This window comes from Podarcis cretensis (assembly GCF_951804945.1).
Source record: "Podarcis cretensis genome assembly, chromosome: 4".
Classification (NCBI taxonomy): Eukaryota; Metazoa; Chordata; class Lepidosauria; order Squamata; family Lacertidae; genus Podarcis; species Podarcis cretensis.
Window position 1 is genome coordinate 23,632,583 of NC_137173.1, and position 19,690 is coordinate 23,652,272.

At 41.1% G+C, this 19,690-nt stretch overlaps 1 protein-coding gene across 7 annotated transcripts in view; it reads left to right on the plus strand.

The window, feature by feature from the left end:
* The window catches only part of ZC3H12C (zinc finger CCCH-type containing 12C), a 48,236-nt gene that overhangs the window by 20,060 nt on the left and 8,486 nt on the right, over window positions 1-19,690 (plus strand). For 6 of the 7 annotated variants that reach the window (XM_079973568.1, XM_079973569.1, XM_079973570.1 and 3 more), the window contains 2 exons: window positions 8,042-8,805; window positions 18,676-18,815. In XM_079973568.1, coding sequence (XP_079829694.1) covers window positions 8,114-8,805; window positions 18,676-18,815 — 832 coding nt within the window. In that variant the 5' untranslated portion in view covers window positions 8,042-8,113. Of the gene's footprint in view, window positions 1-2,511; window positions 2,758-8,041; window positions 8,806-18,675; window positions 18,816-19,690 lie in introns of those variants that run through there. The other variant, XM_079973572.1, reaches the window with a different exon arrangement.

Consider the following 19,690-nt stretch of genomic DNA (forward strand, 5'->3'; position numbering starts at 1 on the left):
TTATCTGGACACAATGCAGATAGAATGCAGCCGAGAATAGCATTAGCTTCTTTTACTGCTGCATCACACTGTTGAGTCATGTTAAGCTTGTTGTGTACTAAGGCCCCTAGATCCTTTTCACATGTACCATTGGCAATCCAGGTGGCCCCCATCTTACATTTGTGCATCTGGTTCTTCCTTCCTTAGTGCAGAACCTTACATTTGTACCTCCTGAAATAAATTTTGTTAGTTTTGGCCCAATCTCTTAAGGATATCTTGAATCCTGATTCTGTCTTCTGTGGCATTGGCTACTCCTCCCTGTTTGGTGTCACCTGCAAATTTGATGAGCATCCCCTCAATTCCTCCATCCAAGTCTTTTGTAAAGATGTTGAGCAACAGTGAGCCCAGGAAAGAACCTTGTGATACCCCTAAGAAGCAGAATTGCCTGCAGTAATGGAACCGGCAAAAGACCGTGACATTGAATTCCTCCCAATAACTGGATATGCTGCATTTTCTCAGGTGCTAGACACATTTCCTTTAGTTTCTAAGAGCACTGTTGAACTGTTCTGTTGTTCACACATGGAGAGGTGAGCAAGCCTATGAAAAGCAACTAGAAACAGCTACACCAGAACAGTGATTCTGCTAGGGCTATAAAGGTTTTTGCAGCTAGGTAAAACAGACTGGGATCCCTCATTTCACCTACAGATGTTTTTAATACGCTTAACATTATCCAATACCAGTAACTGAGGTAGTCTAAATACCACAGCAGGGACTGATTAGCTTTTTCAGATCACTGCCTTTATTTGCTGTTTGCAAAGAAGCTTAATCCAGTGCTGGCGACCAGGCTTCCTGCTGTGGTTTGAGGTAGTATTCTCTTATTCTTTGTATCCATAGTGGCAGAAATTAGAGAGGGGGGACTCCTGCTCCTTATTGAAAACCTCAAAATAGTCAATGACAGTCTCAGGATCTGGGTGATTTTCTTTTCCTGGATCACTTAATATATATTGGTTAGTTGGTTAGTTGTGAATTTGTTCACTGCCACCACTACTACCAGAGAGAGTACATACAGCAGTGCCTATAGAATGGATTCTGAAGTTTAAGATCTGTAACTGTGAAGAAATGGAAGAGTTGCATATATTACATTGCATTGTATATGCAGTAATTCATATTTTTATTTTGAATTTTTTATGATTCAACATTTAGCTGATTTTAATGAACCGGACCTCACAGTAAAAAAAATAAAATCATTTTATCTCTTTCAGTTAAGCACCAATCATTATTTTTCTGTTGATCTCCTATGCCTGCAGGAATAAGCAAAAGGTTATTTACAATTTTCAGAATTTATCTCTCTGTAGCATAGTGTGTTCTTAAATCCTATGCAGGAGGGTAAACCACAAGGTTCTTTTGAACGAAACTCTCCTTGAAGGAGTTGCTGTACTTGTCATTGCCCTTGTCATTCACACATTCTGAATGTCAAAAACGAGTAGACGGCCACATCAAAACAGCATGTTGAATTTTGACTGTTATTTCTCTTACAGGCGTAGAGGATTTTAACCAACGGTGCCCTTCCATTTACGAAAGGTACTTCTGTCATCGGGGGGGGGGTAATTTTTGCAAATTCCCACTTCTCCTCGCAGCCCCCTGTGCAACCCCTCCATCTTTTCCAGAAGGTTTGGGGACCCATGGGAGGTGGTGTGAGGGGAAGAGGGAATAAGCAAAAAATTGCCTCTTTTCTCCTTCCACTGTCTGAAACCTCCACTGGATCAAATTGGAGGGGACACTGTTGGATAAAACCCATTAAACGTTATGAAGCCCACTAAGCAAACTCACTGTAGTATTATCTCCCCCTCCTCGAATGTTTCTTTATTTCCACATGCTGTTAGAAATTTCCCAACATAGAGACTGCAAAAAGTGGCACTTGGTTTTCACGTTTGTCAGCTCCTGGTTCCATTGCTACTCGGATGCACCTAGTTATGTAGGTTTTTCAAGAAACCACACAAACAAATGCTTCAGGAAATCGAACACTTTGGTGAGTAATTCTGCACATAAATACTCTGAGTGCTTTTCCCACTGCCTGTTTGATTTTACTTTTACTTTTTTACTTTTTACTTTTTTAAGCCGGAGAAGAATGCAGGTATAATTGTGCCGCTGTGCTGGGTACTGTTGCGCTCCCCCCCCCCCCCGCAAATAATAGAAGCGAAATGTCCTTTATGATCGGCGTGGGCTGTGTTTTTTGTTTTGAGCTCTTCTAGTCGAACCTTGCAACTTTTACTATATAAAAAATAATTCCCTTTCTTTGTTTCGTGAATTAGAAACAATGAGGAAAAGCTGAAGTCTGCCCAGGCCAGGTGTTTCTGGTTGGCAGCCTGCTCTCTAATGACTCTGGCTCTCATACAGCAGCTGCCTGCTAGTCTCTTTTGTATGGCCTATTGTTGCTGCACACCCCTCGTTAATACACATGCTGCCCGGGGCAGGCCCTGAGAATGACATCAACTTGCTTCTCTTAGAAACCTACAAACCTGACGCAGGGTGGGGAGGCTTTTCCTTGCATCTGCCTGGCCAACTAATTGTCAGCCTTTCCTGGCCTCCGATTGGTTGCTGTTCTGCTCGGTAATAGGTTAAGCAAAGACATTGCTATTCCATCTGGTCAACCATTCATTGTTCTGCTTGCCTGCCTGGAAGTTTGCAGCTGAAATCGTGTTAAGGAGTTGCTTCTGGACCTGCTGCAAAAAAAAATAAATATTGCCCGCCTCAATATCTCTGTACTTTCCAGTTAACGTAAGTATTTGGGCTTGCCTTTGCCAGGGATTAAATGCTTTTACTCCTTTTGACCCATCAGTATGTTCCTAAATAAAAGAAACACAATATGTGTAAGGGATATTTTTTTTTGGGGGGGGGAGCTGTAAAAGCTGCAATCCCCCCTTCAAAAAAATGGCATTTAAAAAATGTGTTATTTTAAATCTCATTCATTCAAGTGAAGAAATGTAAGAGAAATAAGAGTGACACATTACCAGAAGCTTGTACATAGCTAATGGACAATAAAAAAATTTCATTAGAAGTGAATTTGATGGTTTTTTTGGTAGCATTTGGCTGACTCGGTAAATGTTATCCTAAGTAAAAATGAGCAGCTGGAAGCACACCAGTTACCTGTGTTGAAAGGATGGTTTTGTGATAAATTAAATTAACCTTCATGTGACAACATAAATTATTTTATGGTCAAAGAATTTAGTCCAGCTTCATGAAGGTGCAGGGAAGATGTAGAGTATGTGTGAGTGTCTGATATATATTGTGTGTGTGTTGAATTTTTTCTGGTGGTTTTGATTTGCTGTTCAGCCTGTTTTATATTTTGGGCTCATATACTAGGCTGAAGAACACTTTTAACACTTTAATCTTTGAGCCAATGCCAGAGTTCCTCTAAGGGGGGGGGGGAGATATCTTCCTGGGAGGGGACACCTGAAAGGGTTAAAAAGAGGTTTGCATTTCTACCAAATGCCCTATTGTGTGAACATATGCATAAGTCTATTGAAAGTTTTCAGAAGATGGGCAGGCCACCAGTTGCTGGTCTCCTGCAGTTCCAGTAGACATCTGTTGCCCTAGAGCATTAACCAATCTGTTCAACGGGACATCCTTCCTTTGTTAGAGTGAGGGCTGTTGTCTGCATCACTCTCTGAAATACAATGGTAATTAAATACATAAAGTCCTGCAGCAGATATTTATTACATATTTATTTTTTTGATTTGCATTGTTACTATGTCTTGGCTATTTTAATAACGCATAACCTGAGCGATCCCTCCTTTCCCCAGCAAAACATATCATTTAAAGTATACTAATATTCTTAGCGTTGTTGATTAGTGGGAACATTTACTGCTGAAAAGCAATAGACAAGCCAGGCAGTTATGGCACATATTTCCATGAACTTACTTGATGTTGTTACTTTCCAACATACTGATTACCACTTGCCTTTCTTGACTCAAGAGGCAAAAATGTAAATAAAACCTGGTAACTGGGCTTAAATTTTAAGTATTCATTTTAGTGCACATCCCTGTGAATTCAAGTCAGGATTTCAGTTTATCCCAATAAGGCCACTTTCAAGATGTGACTGGACAAGTGCTCCCCTGCTTTTCAGTATATGGGCAATTGACCCCACTGCATTCATTTGTGACTTAAGGTTTCATTGGAGGTAATATACATATATATCATATAATGCATCAGAAATTGTTTCCAAAGACTAACATCTTAGGGAGGTGCAGCTGCAAATTTCTTGTGTAAAGTTACAGCTGCAGATTTCTTGGAAGAGATAAAATACACAGCTGTGGAATAGAGATGTACCAGTGGGATTGCTGTTTGGGAAATAGAAGCCATGGCATTAAGTTTTATTTGCAGTGGACTCTCAATAGATAACTACCTTAAGGCTATAATGCTTAGCACTTCCTAGTAAATCCCTTTGAAATCAGTGGAGCATACTTCAGAGTAAACATCTGCAGACTTCTGCTGCACAAAAGGGGTTGTTCTTAATGTCAGAATAAAATGCTATGCTTTTCTATTTATGTTGGTTTGTTAGCTGTTGATCAGTACTTATCTCCTCAAAAAAATGTTCCGAAGTGTCTGAGTACAAGCATGTTGTCCATTATATTTCCTTAGTTCTGTTGTCAAATGTGTTACTAGTATGACTTGGAGGTATATTAAGCATACAGTTGCACGTTAATTATAAAAAGCCCTCTTTGTAATGCCTGGATGGAGATATATGACTTGTATGCAATGGCTGAATTTGTAAATGCCATGCTCTTTCCTCATTTAGTAGCCATTTCACATTCTCTTAGAAAGTTTCCAAATGCTGAAAATTCCAGCGAAAGTTTATTTCTAAAATAGGCTTCCTTTTCTGGTCCGCATCTCTTAACTGACTTTACTCTGGATCAGACGAAAAATGCTTACACCTTAAATGGGTTACAATGGAAACCAATGGTAGTTGCTTCCAGGTGATGTTATTCTCAGTGCCCAGGAAGCATTTTGCAACGCATGGGTTTGGCGAGTGAGCCATTATCTCAGTGTATTACTATTGCGATACATGAGCCAACCTAAACTTTTTTTCCAGCCAATCTTAAAAGTGTTGCCCATTAAATATACTTCCTCCAGTCTGAGCAGATTGCAGGGTTTATGGAACAATGATGTCGGAGCTTCCAGATTGGTTTGGCAGCTGCATTGTTCTCCGAGGGTATACCAGACGCACTTAAGTCCCCGTCTTTTTTTTTGTAGGCTTTGTTCATACCAAATTATTCTTGCACTCTGCTAGCATTCATGATGGCTTGTTAAAGGAGTGCATCCTAGCAACGCAAGGCTGGTTGCTAAGCAACATAGCTTTCCATAGGTTTTTCTTGTTTAAGATACTTTTTGGTGGTAGTTTTATGAAGGCCGCCAAAGTGTGGGTTTTGAACTGTATTCTTTCATTAGGATACTGTTGTGATTTGTTAGTGGCGATGGGGCTACGAGTGAATTGCAGCAGTTAGTAAATCACAACGTTGTTCAGCTTGGCTTCCTGAATTCACCATGTATTTGTACTGCAGCACTGTCTGAATGAACCTGGAGATCGTTATTTTTATAAAGTCAAGCCTGTTAGGGCTTATTAACATTGATATCCTCTTAACAGGTATTACTGTGGTTGTGCATCCATTAAACAAAATTAAGAATTCCAAGAAAATGGGAAAAAAAAACAGTTATTTTTGTAAGATTAAAATAGATTGGACAGTAAAAATGCTTTTGTCTTTTTAAATGAGAAACTGTATATTTAGGATGGAAAACTTTGCCTTATTAACCACCATGATGCAACTTTTAGAACTAAATTTTAAAAGCTGGTGAGAAGCACCTATGAAGGACTTTGAGAAGAGAGGGGACAAAGAAATATTGGGGGTAAAAATGAATTCTGAAATGAGAACAAATTGTGCATCTTGTTAACTTTAACCAAATCAGTATTTTAATTATAACTGTTTGGATTCCTCCCCCTAAAAAAAAAATAATCCTCTAAATTACATAGATTGTGAGTCCTTTGGGGACAGAAATGTATGGTGGTTTAAAAATTACTGCTACCCATCCTGAGTTTTCAGAAGATGGACTATACCTTTTAAAATATGTCATCCTTTGGAACTCATTTTTAGGCAGCAATTTCCTAACTTTGTGTTATGATAATAAAAATGTATTTCTCCTCTATTATTGGCCTCAATCCACAGGCTGTTGTATGTGAAGATTTCCTGTGCCAAACAGATGGTAGGTACTATCAAGCATGGAAGTGTTAGTCACCTGTTGAGGAGAGAGGGAGTTCCTGGAATAAGTACTGAAGTACTGTTGCCCTTGCTCTCTCACTCACTCACACATATCCAATAGCACTGGTTACAAGGATTTTCTCCACACAGCACATGGGACTTCATCTGGAAGTCCAAACTTCCTTTGCACTTATTGCCATTTCTGGATTGGGACAGGTGTCTTTAAAGCATTTCTTCTTTTATCTAAATGTTCAGGCACGTAAATGGCGTTATACTTTTAAACAGGGTCCATTTTAAAGCAATCAGTGTGCATAGATGCTTGTGTATTCAAACATCCCACCCGTTGTATCAGGTGGGACGGGCACACAGTGTCTTGATGTCTGCAGTCCTGTTCCATCTTGTGTACAGAGTTGAAGCCTTTTGTTTTGTTTTGTTTTTAAATAATATTTATTGCTTTTAAACCTTACAAACAAGAAGAAAAAGAAAAAGAGGGAAAAAAAGAAAAAACAAAAGAAAGAAAAAACAATGCAATACAATATATAAACAATACACCGCACAACATTAACGCATTAAACTAAACAAAACAGAACAAAAACAATTTAAAAACATACCTTTTTGTTGACTACTTGCTAAAATAAATGAAGATTTCACAGCAGCTCTTGGAATTGCAGCCTTCTTAACCACTGGTTTAGCTTTATTCCCAAATATTCCCTGCTTGAAGTGCTGTAGGTTTAGACTTCCTGGTGTGTTTAAATCATCAAATGTTGACTTCCTGCGGAAGGCAGTATTTTTCTGACAGTGGTAATTGTTCTGCTTTTGTATTAGAATTCTTACTTAAAAACAAACAAAGGTTTTTTAAAAAAAATACAGGTAAAATGGCTTGTTTCCTTGCTTTGTGGCTTGAGACATCTGGAATTTTGTGAACACTGGGCATCCTTGATATTCCACCTGTAGTTTTTGCCTGCTCTACTCTTGTGCCTCTTGTTTTCTCCTGCACCATAGTCTAGATCTTGTCAGTTAATATAGCATGAAGGCTCGAAATAACTTCAACACTCCATAAAAACTAAGAGCAGACAATTGATGAACATCCTGGGTTTTGCTCCTAAGAATCTTGGCCGGACACTGGAAATTGGTTTAATTCGCATCCATATCAGAAGGTTTATAGAAAATGCTAAATAGAAAAAATGGGTGAGGTAGACTCCCAGCTTATTTATATATGAGAGTGATATAGTGTGTCAGAGTTCCTAACCTGAATGGTGGTAAACATTGAATGTCACATATTTGCAGTCCTGTAATGGCAGTTAAAACTGTGTGACAGGAATTGATATGACTTGATAATAACTCAGACAAGCACTGAAAATTCATATTTGCCAATAAATATGTATTTGGACATTTATGCTGCACTATAATAATCTAAATGTTTAGTAAATTCTGTCTCACTGGTAATATGTCGTAAGGATTTTGAGTCCTCTTGATTTAAAGTACATTATGATTGAGCTGTCACATTGTTGAAACAAAAGAGCTTTATTGACTTGGGGCCTTGACATCTGCTTGAAAACCTTTACAAGGGTCAAAGGCCAGCACTAGTTTGGCCAAACTCATTTTCGAGCCTTGACAATTTAATATTTGCCTGTGATACAAGTATGTATTGGACCTTTCACAGAGCTAAGTTCCAAATAGATCTCACCGGGAGGTGATTAAAAGAGAATGGTTTGAATCTCCCTTTAGGAAGGCAAAAATCTAAATCTTAAGACAAGTTCCAAATGGAAAGAAAATCCCTAGTTCTAACGTTATTATTTCTTCTTTAGGAATACAGGATACTTTATATCCCGGAATACAGGAAAACCAACAAAGTGGAGTCAAGTACATGCAGCAGCTTCATGGGCCTGAAGGATCACTTGAGGCATGACCTAGGCCACCTCTATGAGGACAGCACTGAGACTCAAATAAGTGCCATTGCACCTTGGTCAATGGTAGAGAAACCAACCATGGATAAAGTTAACTCTAGGAAGGAGGATGCTAACAAGGAGGCTTCTGAAGAAACTGGAAGCTCCAGTTGTGATTCTGAGGAGAGCACAAATTCCGATAATGAATTGGAACGACCAGCTATAATTGGACCAGAATCATGCTTCTTACCTAAGACTCACAGACCACTGTGCAGGTCTCCTTGCTTAGAACCGCATATATTAAAGCGCAATGAAATCTTGCAAGACCTTAAGCTGGAGGAAGCTCAGATAGGGTCTAAAGAACTGAAGAAACCTCCTGACCTGGTGAAAGAGTATCAAACCAAACTGGAGTTTGCACTTAAGTTAGGTTATTCTGAGGAACAGGTTCAACTTGTCCTGAATAAGCTGGGTACTGATGCTTTAATCAATGATATATTGGGAGAACTTGTCAAACTTGGAAATAAAACTGAGACGGATCAGAGTGTAAGTAACATTAACGCTAGCATAATGCGAGAAGCATCTTCTGTTGAGTCTCAGAGATCTGACTCCCCAATTCCGGAAGATGTGCCAGTGGATGGTGATAACCTCAGACCTATAGTTATTGATGGCAGCAATGTGGCAATGAGGTATGTTACAGTGGAATGATATGCTACAGTAGAATGGTAGCCGTTGTGTTTTGGGGTTTGAGTTGTAACAGGTGAGCATATTACTGCCCTTCTGTTACTCGTGACGTTACATGATCAAGGATAATCAATGTGGTGCTTGGATTACAGTTCCCCTCATCCCAGACGATCAGCCATGCTAACCGGGGTTGATGGGAGTTGGTGCTCTGACAAACACGGGTCCCTTCTTCCAGCTCTGATTCTAACATCTGCACTGCTTTGGCTACCCCTGCATATAGGTAGACTGCCAGCCTAGCAGTGTGAAAGCACACTAGTGCAAGTAGATAAATAGGTACCACTGTGGCGGGAAGGTAAATGATATTTCCTTGTGCTCTGGCTTCCATCACAGTGTTCTGTTGCACCAGAAGCGGGTTAGTCATGCTGGCCACATGACATGGAAAGCTGTCTGTGGACAAACACCGGCTCCCTCAGCCTGAAAGCGAGATGAGCGCCACATCCCATAGTTGCCTTTGATTGGACTTATCCGTCCAGGGGTCCCTTACCTTTTTTTACTTTTACCTATAGGTAGAGTATAATCCACTCAAAATGGTTCCCCCATCAAGTAAGAAGCAAACAGAATAGTAAGCAAACATTTGCATTGCTAAATCACAATATGTACCATTACTTCATGAACTTGAGCTACAACCTGTTGAAAAGAGTTTAAAATTCCAATGATAAAACTTGCTGAAAAATATGAGAGGTTATTGAGTCCTTCATCAACTTCAATGTCATGGTAGCAAACAAAAGCTTGGTGCAAAGCATACTATTAGCAGTGCACAAGAGACATCCTCAAACATTTAGACTATACACACGTTCTGTAGAAGGGAAAAATAAAGATTTCATTACTGTTATCACACAAGATTAGTCACAGATGTCCAAAAACACAAAAGTAGCAATGAAACTCAATCCTATACACATTTAGGGGGGGAAACCTACCTCCTGAACTACCAAGGGCTTCTAAAACATTCATGAGACTTAGACTGCAATCATTTTCTCACTTATTTGGGAGCAGGCCCCATTTAATTCAGCGCAACTTACATCTGAGTGGACATGTATAGAGTTGCACTGTGAAAAATGCCTAAATGGTTAATGGCTGGAGATATATACTGCTTGAGAAAGCATAAGGAAAGCTATATTTCACTATAGAGAGTAGGCATTCTCTCGGAGATGGTTATTTGGAATCCCCCTTGTGTTGGAAAGCCGTACATGAGAGCTTGCTTTCCCTTTCCATGGGAAAGTGTATTCAGAACTGAGGAAGAGATTCCCTTGGTTTCAAGACTAGAACTCTTGGGCATTCAGTGAAGCTGACTGTTGGACAACTTAAGACAGATGAAATTATGTACTTCTGTACACAGTGCACCTTAAGCTATGAACTTGCTCCCAACTCGAATGCTTTGAAAGAGGAGTAGGCAAATTCAAAGAGGACAGCTATCGGCTATCAACATTTACTAGCCATGATGGCTATATTCTGCCTCCACCGTCAGAGCCAATATGTCTCTTAATACAAGTTTGGAAATTGCAGTTGGGTGTAGGGCCGTTTCACTCATGTACGGCTTGCAGACTTCCCACAGGCATCCCATGGAAAGGGAAAGCAAGCTCTCTGGTTAAACATGTATTTTAACCAAGAGAGCAGAAATTTAATAGAATGAAAACCGAACTAAGATTCTTTGCATGCGCAAGATTATCCAAAGTAATGGCAGATATTCAGTAACACTAACAGTACTGCAAGGGCGAATACAGAAGGGGAAATGTACGTGCACACGTATAAATATTGAGCTAACCATGTTGGCTCAACAAAGCTCCTTATACCACTATTGGGATGTGCAAAACAGAATGTGAAATGTCAGGAAATATGATAGGATGATAGATGAATATAGCAGATCCAATTTATACATCACAAAAGTGTCCCCAGTCTGTTTTTATGACATAATGTATTCAAAGTATTATATTAGACTGTACTGAACTAATCGCTTGTGACTGTTTCCATATTCTTCTTGAATGTTATTTGGCGTTTAAAAGCTCAGCAGAGATGAGTTTGGTGCAGAGTTCCTGCAGGAAGAGCATGCTTGACAATCAAACTGAGATTCTGAGTTGGTAAAATAGGAAAGCTACGTTTATTACTGGCAAATATGTGGTTGATAGGAAACATCCCCAGTTCCTTCTAACTAAGGTGGAGATGGCTTGAGCCATGCTTGCTCTTGCAGCTCAGATGAAGAGAGATTTGAGAGTGTATTCTGTCTCGAGGGAGGCATGAAGGAAAAGAGGCAGTGAGGTCAGGTCAGCAGCTGCAAGTCTAACACAGAAGGAACATCAAGAGGTTAGCACAAGGAGGACAGCTTCGAAAACTTGGAGATTTATCTCCATCTACCCTTCCCAAGGGACGCGGGTGGCGTTCAGACACCAACTCCTGGTTTCATATAGGTCGTTCCCCCCAGCACCTGTGGTTACTTAATTCAGGTTTCTTCACCCTGTAGCATGGCAACCTTGACTATGCACAGTTCCCTAAGGAATTCCAGGATCTGGTAGACGAAGCAGAATGTTAATTGACACTCTTTCTGAAAAGCTACGTACTGTATATGACTAGAAAACTTCACTTCCCCTCTCCCACCACCAAATTGATCTAGCCTACCTCTTATTTTATTGGAACGACTCAAAGAACCATGAATGAAATATTGGATGGCGTTCACTGGTGGATTTGCCCAGATGGAAAGTGCTTTGGCAAGTTGGGGCAGCCAGTTTTCACTGCTCTCCTCTACCTCCTGTAACTCTCCACTGTGACCCTCCTGCTATGTTCTGGAGTATCTTTCTCCAACTTGGTCCTTTTCAGATGCCTGGATTGCAGTCTCCCTTATCTGATGACCAGCCTTACTGGAAGTTGTAAGCTAAAACATCTGAGGACAGCATGTTGGGAAAAGCTGTTTGGCATTCTACTCCCTGCCCCCAGAACAGCCTTGGGAGGGGGGCTTAACTAGTTGAGGAGAATTGGCATAAATTGGGTACTCCAACATGCAGAACCACTCCCGAATATAACCCAATATCTTTTATCTGCTAAAAGGACAATTTTATGTGAATTGAATGTAATTATATAGTTGACATTTAGCCGGAATGCTGAAGCTGATACAACCAAATTATTTTTTTAGTAAGCCCTATAGTAAGGATAAAGAACTGATCTTAAAATCCTAGTGAAGGTAATTGCAGACTCCCCACTGCCTTTAATGGAATCAGGCTTTCGTTGAGCTGACCTTATAGCTGCCTTCGGAGTACTGAACCACGCTAAGCTTGTTTTTAAAAGTACATCCAATTATGTCAAGTGACATGTTCCCATTTCCAAGAAGCTGCTGGTGGCTAAAGTAATCGACTTTTACATCCCCATGACATTTGTTTTCCTAGCTCAGGGTACAGAGAAGTGCCTTTTGTTCCCATTGCTGCCAAAAGAATAACTCCCCGCCCCCCGCCCAAATAATCGTGACTTTGCCATAACATCTCATAGCTACAAGTCATGGGGGAAACACAGTTATAAAATCAGTGGCAATATATTTCAGAGCTAAGCTGCTCGCCATTCAGGTATACTTTCTCTTTACAGCTGCAGATGACTGACACTTAATTGCATGAATTCAAAGTAATTGTGCATTTTGCTGGATACAAAGAACGAGGGTGACTCATCACTGATGTGATTTTTGCAAGAGCCTTGACTTCAGTTCCAGCTCTAAGCCAGCAAGGCTTTTCAGCAGTGGTTCTCAAACTTTTCCCTCTGAGCCGCGCTTTCAGAATAACAATTTGCTCGCCCCACACCAAATTTCTTGTTGATAAGAAATACATTGGAAAACAAAAAAGGAACAATTCCTTGCAGTGCTTGATTGGTAACATAGAACGCAACTGCTTTATAATGTGATCGTGGGGCATCCAGGAAGTATAAAACATTGCAGCTACAATATTCATTCCAGAAATAAAATTATAAACAAGCCTCTTACATGTGTCCCTTAAGTATGCACACAAACTCAAATGAGAGGCGTGAGCTTGCTTTTGCCGGGTAATCTCATTTATATTAGGTCTAATTTGAGACAAACAAATTCACCTCATCAACACAAAGGAGCCTTTCTCTTTTCTGATCTTTCATATTTGTCAAGAGTTGAAAATCCTTGTTCACAACAACATGGCATGGAGAACTGTAGAAGAATAGTCAAGATACTCTCCAGCACTCTGTTGAAAGGCGATTCTGGATCACAGCTAGGATTGTACTCAATATCACTTGATGCTTTTGCTCTTATTTTGAAAAGTCTGCAAATAAAAAAAATACCATGTTGGTAATATACTATACAGTACTACACTGAAATAGGGGCATGGGTGGCGTTGTGGGTTAAACCACAGAGCCTAGGACTTGCCGATCAGAAGGTCGGTGGTTCGAATCCCCGTGACGGGGTGAGCTCCCGTTGCTCGGTCCCTGCTCCTGCCAACCTAGCAGTTCGAAAGCACGTCAAAGTGCAAGTAGATAAATAGGTACCGCTCCGGCGAGAAGGTAAATGGCGTTTCCTTGCGCTGCTCTGGTTCGCCAGAAGCGGCTTAGTCATGCTGGCCACATGACCCAGAAGCTGTACGCCGGCTCCCTTGGCCAATAAAGCGAGATGAGCGCCGCAACCCCAGAGTAGGCCATGACTGGACCTAATGGTCAGGGGTCCCTTTACCTTTACCTTTACTACACTGAAATGTTCAAATGTTTCTTTGGTTGTCCTTGAATCTTCCTGCCACACTGGTGTGGCTCCCCATGTCCTTAGACAACCACTGTTTTATAGTCATAATAATCAGGTTAGGTTTTATGCTTTATGAAAGCTAGAACTAAGCAGTGGGTTTTAAAAAGGAAACGTAGGACCAAAACTCACTATGCAGCCTTTACAGGAATAGTGCATTCCTTTCAAAGTATGTGGACTTCGTTTTGGGTTATGCCCTATGTTTTCTGGAAGAATGGTTTTGGTTCCATAGGCATTACAATGAAGCATTTTTAAGAAAGGTTTAGAATTAATTTGGGTGGTAGTCGACTAAGTTTTACTCAAGAATAAACCCATTGAAATTAATGAATGTGACTAAGTTAGGTCCGTTAATTTCAATGGGTGTACCCTGAGTAAAGTGGAATAACACCCTTTATAACTACCATATAAATCAAATCAGCACCTTAAAACCCTGAAGCAACTATAAAACCCAAAAGAAAATGCACAGCAAAGTGAAAATCCAAAAAATAATGGATCTGAATAAAGTTTATTTATAATAAATTATTGGTGTTTGCCAATGGGAATGGAGTAATTAGTAGGCTTTTCTGGTGTGCAAATGATATAGTTGCTCCATGTATTCCAGCATAGAACTATCTGATGATTCCTTGAAAATAAAACTTCCACTTCAAATGATAAAAAAGCCACCTAGGTCCCGTCTAGAGAGGCTGGGAGCTGGGGGCACTGTCATACAGTGGTTCCGCTCCTTCCTCCTGGGCCGTATCCAGAAAGTGGTGGTGGGGGGTGAGTGTTCAGACCCCTGGGCTCTCACTTGTGGGGTGCCTCAAGGTTCTGTCCTCTCCCCCATGCTTTTTAATATCTATATGAAGCCGCTGGGAGAGATCATCAGGGGGTTTGGACTGGGTGTTCATCAGTATGCAGATGACACCCAGCTCTACCTCTCCTTTAAATCAGAACCAGTGAAGGCGGTGAAGGTCCTGTGTGAGTGCCTGGAGGCGGTTGGAGGTTGGATGGCGGCTAACAGATTGAGGTTGAATCCTGACAAGACAGAAGTACTGTTTTGGGGGGACAGGAGGCGGGCAGGTGTGGAGGATTCCCTGGTCCTGAATGGGGTAACTGTGCCCCTGAAGGACCAGGTGCGCAGCCTGGGAGTCATTTTGGACTCACAGCTGTCCATGGAGGCGCAGGTTAACTCTGTGTCCAGGGCAGCTGTCTACCAGCTCCACCTGGTACGCAGGCTAAGACCCTACCTCCCCGCGGACTGTCTCGCCAGAGTGGTGCATGCTCTGGTTATCTCACGCTTGGACTACTGCAACGCACTCTACGTGGGGCTACCTTTGAAGGTGACCCGGAAACTGCAATTAATCCAGAATGCGGCAGCTAGACTGGTGACTGGGAGTGGCCGCCGGGACCACATAACACCGGTTCTGAGAGATCTGCACTGGCTCCCAGTACGTTTCCGAGCACAATTCAAAGTGTTGGTGCTGACCTTTAAAGCCCTAAACGGCCTCGGTCCTGTATACCTGAAGGAGCGTCTCCACCCCCATCGTTCAGCCCGGACACTGAGATCCAGCGCCGAGGGCCTTCTGGCGGTTCCCTCATTGCGAGAAGTGAGGCTACAGGGAACCAGACAGAGGGCCTTCTCGGTAGTGGCGCCCGCCCTGTGGAACGCCCTCCCATCAGATGTCAAAGAGATAAAGAATTACCTGACATTCAGAAGACATCTTAAGGCAGCCCTGTTCAGGGAAGTTTTTAATATGTAATGCTGTACTGTTTTTAACACTGATTGGGAGCCACCCAGAGTGGCTGAGGAAACTCAGCCAGATGGGCGGGGTATAAATAATAAATTATTATTATTATTATTACTTATTCTTTGGAGTTTGCCGAAGTCTTGCGTAACTGATATTGCTTGAACTCCTCCCAAATGAGAACTTTATGGTCAATATAAAGTAGACATATATTAGCACATATTGGGATGATCATAGACTACATTTCAGAACAGATCTTTCAGGATTTTAAGCTGTACCTTTCTAACTACTTTGGCCAGGTGCTTTAAAGTTAGCACACATCCCAGCTTTTTTCTGGACCCATAATTTCAATGGGAAGTTTCCTTTTGAAGAGCCAGGGTAGCATGGATAACATTTGAGATATCCTGCTAGCAGTTATTAGTGATTGGCTTGCTGAGTTCTCTTTTCTGATATGTTGGTTGAAATGAATAAACTTACAAAGGGATTAAAACAACATCCCTGTTCTGTATTCACTAAAGATGTTTCCAAACTTAAAGCATGGTTGCTTTTGGGAATGTATTGTTGGTGTTGTCTTGATAAATAACTTTTTATATACTTCTGACTTTTTCTAATGATGTGTGGCCCCCACATCAAGGAACTCAATCCCACCGCTCTTCCCGACTTCAGAATTTTATGCGTGGACTGGAAAGTGACTTCAACAGTTGTGCATTAAGGAGAAAGTGCTAGTCAGAAAATACCAATATGAAATTCAACAGGGTGTTCCTGGATTAAGAAGCACTAAGATTTGACGATATGAAAGTGAGATCATTTAAACTGATGTGTCATTAAACTAGAAAGAAGAAATTAACTGAAGCCTGAGTAAATACTTTGTAAGGGAACAGAGCGCTTATGCCGCCTTCTTCTTCTTCTTCTTCTTCTTCTTCTTCTTCTTCTTCTTCGGCGATCACTCGTAGCCGAGTAAGATTGTCTTCCATATACTGGCTGAATGTTGTCTTAACAAGGAATTCTGTGTATTACATCCTGCTATTTTTTCCAAAACGCTCAAATCCGTAAGAACCACTGTTTGCAAGGATGCTCCTCATGTTCACTTTCCAAGGATAGACGTGTGCTTCTGGTAAGCGTGGTTGTTTCTGAAGAAGTATATGAAATATTGGAGTTGTGAAGTGCACACCTGCTTCAAAGAGGAGCTGTTCTGAGGTATGCGAGTCTTCTCTCAGAAACATGCACAGGTAGTATATATTCCATTATTTGCTCTTTGAGCTGTCCAAAGACAAAAGTGCATATAAGCAACTCTTGAAAATGCCACCTTTACTATTTTTGTGGTAACACAGGGACTATTTCTGCATCTAGCTCAATATTGGCTGGCAATGGTTCTGCAGGCTTTCAGACAAGAGATGTACTGAGTTGAATAGGATCCAAAATGCAGCAGTCTGGTTGGTCCTAGAACAATCGGATTCAAAATGCAGCAGTCTGATTGGTCCTAGAACAATAGGATTCAGAACTCTCGACTCCGAGTATATTTCAGTCTCCAAGCCCTGTCTGGAGCCACTGAACCTGGGCCTTTCCTCATTCAATGCGTGCGCTGTACCAGTAAGCTGCAGCCCTTTCTCTTAACTTGTTAAGGCCTGCTCCTTGACTTCTGGTGCTGAGGGGAAAGCCACACTCTTCCTTGAGGGAGGTGAAAGATGGCAGCCGGGTCACGGAAAGACTCTTGTAAATATTTCGTCCCTGGAAATGAGGAATTATCCTGTTGGGATATGAAACTGCCGGTGAGCTGGCTCTGAAAAAGGGGCCACCAAGATGTTAGTATTCATTTATTTACTATTAATCACATTTCTACCCCATCTTTCCTCCAAGGAGCTCAAGGTGATACACATTGTTCTCCTCCCTGTTTTTATCCTCGCATCAGCCCTATGAGGTAGGTTAGGCTGAGAGGCAGTGACTGGCCCAGGGTCACCCTGTGAGCTTGGTGGCCAAGTGAGGATTCAGACCCTGGTTTGGCAGGTCCTAGTCCAACACTCTAACCACTACACTGCACTGGCTCTCTTTCGTACTAGCAAGACATCCCCCCCCCCCAAGGGCACAGTATTCTCCCAGGTTTTCAATCGGGCAACCCATAACCCACTTATAAATAGCTCTAATATAGCTGTACCCCAGGTTTTATTAGGACAAACTTGCATAGTCGCTTGGAAGTATCCAAACCAGATTTTAGCCATATTGAAATATGTGATCATAGAGGAATATCCTGATAAAACTGTTGCAGGGGTTTGCAGCTACACAGCACTTCTGCCCTTTCTGTGAGAGTTGCCACCGACCACGTCACCTTGGTAATTGCAGGTCTTGGCTGCAGTTCACAAAAGCTATGGCTGTACCGTGAGGTAAATGTAACTTTGTGCAACACTCAGATGTCATCTTTTCAGATTTGAATATTGAGGACGTAAGATCAAAATAAGTTTTATTGGATTCTAAGAAATATAGTTTGTTCTGCAAGCATATGTATGTTCCTGGCTGCCGCCGGACTCCCTGCTTTCTGTTTTAATTCCAAGTTCGTGCAGCTGTGTGTGAGAGGAACTCCCAAACTCATGTGCACTGTTGCGCATGTGTGGCTTGGTTTGCTCCCTTTTTGTTACCAGCTGGTGTGAAATAGGCTTCATGTTTCTGGTTTAACGTGAGAGGTAAATGTGTCCCATTTTCAGATATTTGTGGCTAGTCGAGGTGACTTGGGCTCTGCATATGCTGACATTCAGAGCTTTAGTATCTGTTGTGTAAGTAGCATAGTCTTTATTAGATAATTGCGCTGCTTTTGGAGGAGACACATGAAATGAAAAGGCCAGTCGTTACGGGTTAATAGTATTGGCTGTGCAGTATGTACACTACTTATTGTTCACTTTGGTTTGACAAGAACCATTCAGCTGTCTTGTACAGGTTCGATACAGCTTGTGGCCGAGTTACTTGAGAGACCCACCTTATCCTTTAAGTATCCAAGAGGTCACTGCTTTCAGCAGGAGAGTCCTCCACTGCATCTTGGAACAGGACCTGCATTGTGGCTGTCCCTGCTTTCTTCTAACAGATACAAAATGCAGCCACTGTTTATAATTTCCAGAATCAACTGGAAACATTTTTGTTTCATCAGACTCTTCCATCTGGACGTTCTACTCCTTGGGTGGTTATTTATACAGTTCTTAAACCTATTTTTAGCTGGTGTTATTGTATGATTGCAAATCACCTTGGGACTTAAGCAAAAGATGATTCGTAAATTAATAAAACAAACATAATAATCCAGTGTATTTGGTATATTCTATTCATATGGAAAAAGTGAAGGTTGTAATACAGGAGGACGGTGATTTTGGGGATGTTTATTTCAGCCATGGAAACAAAGAAGTATTCTCTTGTCGGGGGATCAAACTGGCGGTGGACTGGTTTTTGGAAAGAGGCCACAAAGATGTCACGGTGTTTGTGCCAGCATGGAGGAAAGAACAGTCCCGACCAGATGCTCTCATCACAGGTATACTTTGCTCTGCCTTCAACAGCTTGATTTGAAAAGTTTTGCTGGTCAACCAACTTTTACTCAGGGTAGACTACCCATTAATTTCAGTGAGTCTACTCTGAGTAAAAGTTGAGTGCAACGCTATGGGACTCCAGAGTGCACAGTATTTTGCATGGCTGGCCTCATACATTTTGCCATAGAGCAGTGAGTTATAATCCAGACACCATATGAAATAATATCACTACCTTGCTTCTGATCCTGCGATTTGCCTCCCCGCTAAAGTACTGCGAGACTAATAAACATGTAAAGTGGCCAATAATTCATTCTCCTTATGGTTGTAACATATTGCTTGTACAGAGAAAAATTCATATGAATGAGTCTGTGCAGGATTGTAGAGCCTCTCAAAAGCTGCTTGTTAATTACGTAAGGCCCTTGCACTGAAACCTTGTCCAAGTCCTTTTGAACATTTTTCAGAGTTAGGACATCTTATTTTCAGTTTGATTTCAAAGTTTTAATGAAAAGCCTTATATTCTAGTCCTAGAATTCTATTCTGTTTCTTGTATCTGAGTTTCATTAAATCATGATTATGAATCATAAATCCTTGGAAAAGGGTATGCACATAATGCCAATAAATTTTAGACTACTCCCTTTAACACTCAGTATACATGAGGTGAGCAAAAGGTTGTTCTTTAGCATGCATTTTCTGGGAAGATTGTATCATTGGGAGAGGGAAGATGCTGAAATCCTGATTTTGATAGACATTTGGTTTAAAAACATAGCTTGTGCTTAGTTATATGTTTTAAAAACATAGCTTGTGCTTAGTTATATGTTTTAAAAACATAGCTTGTGCTTAGTTATATGTTTTAAAAACATAGCTTGTGCTTAGTTACATT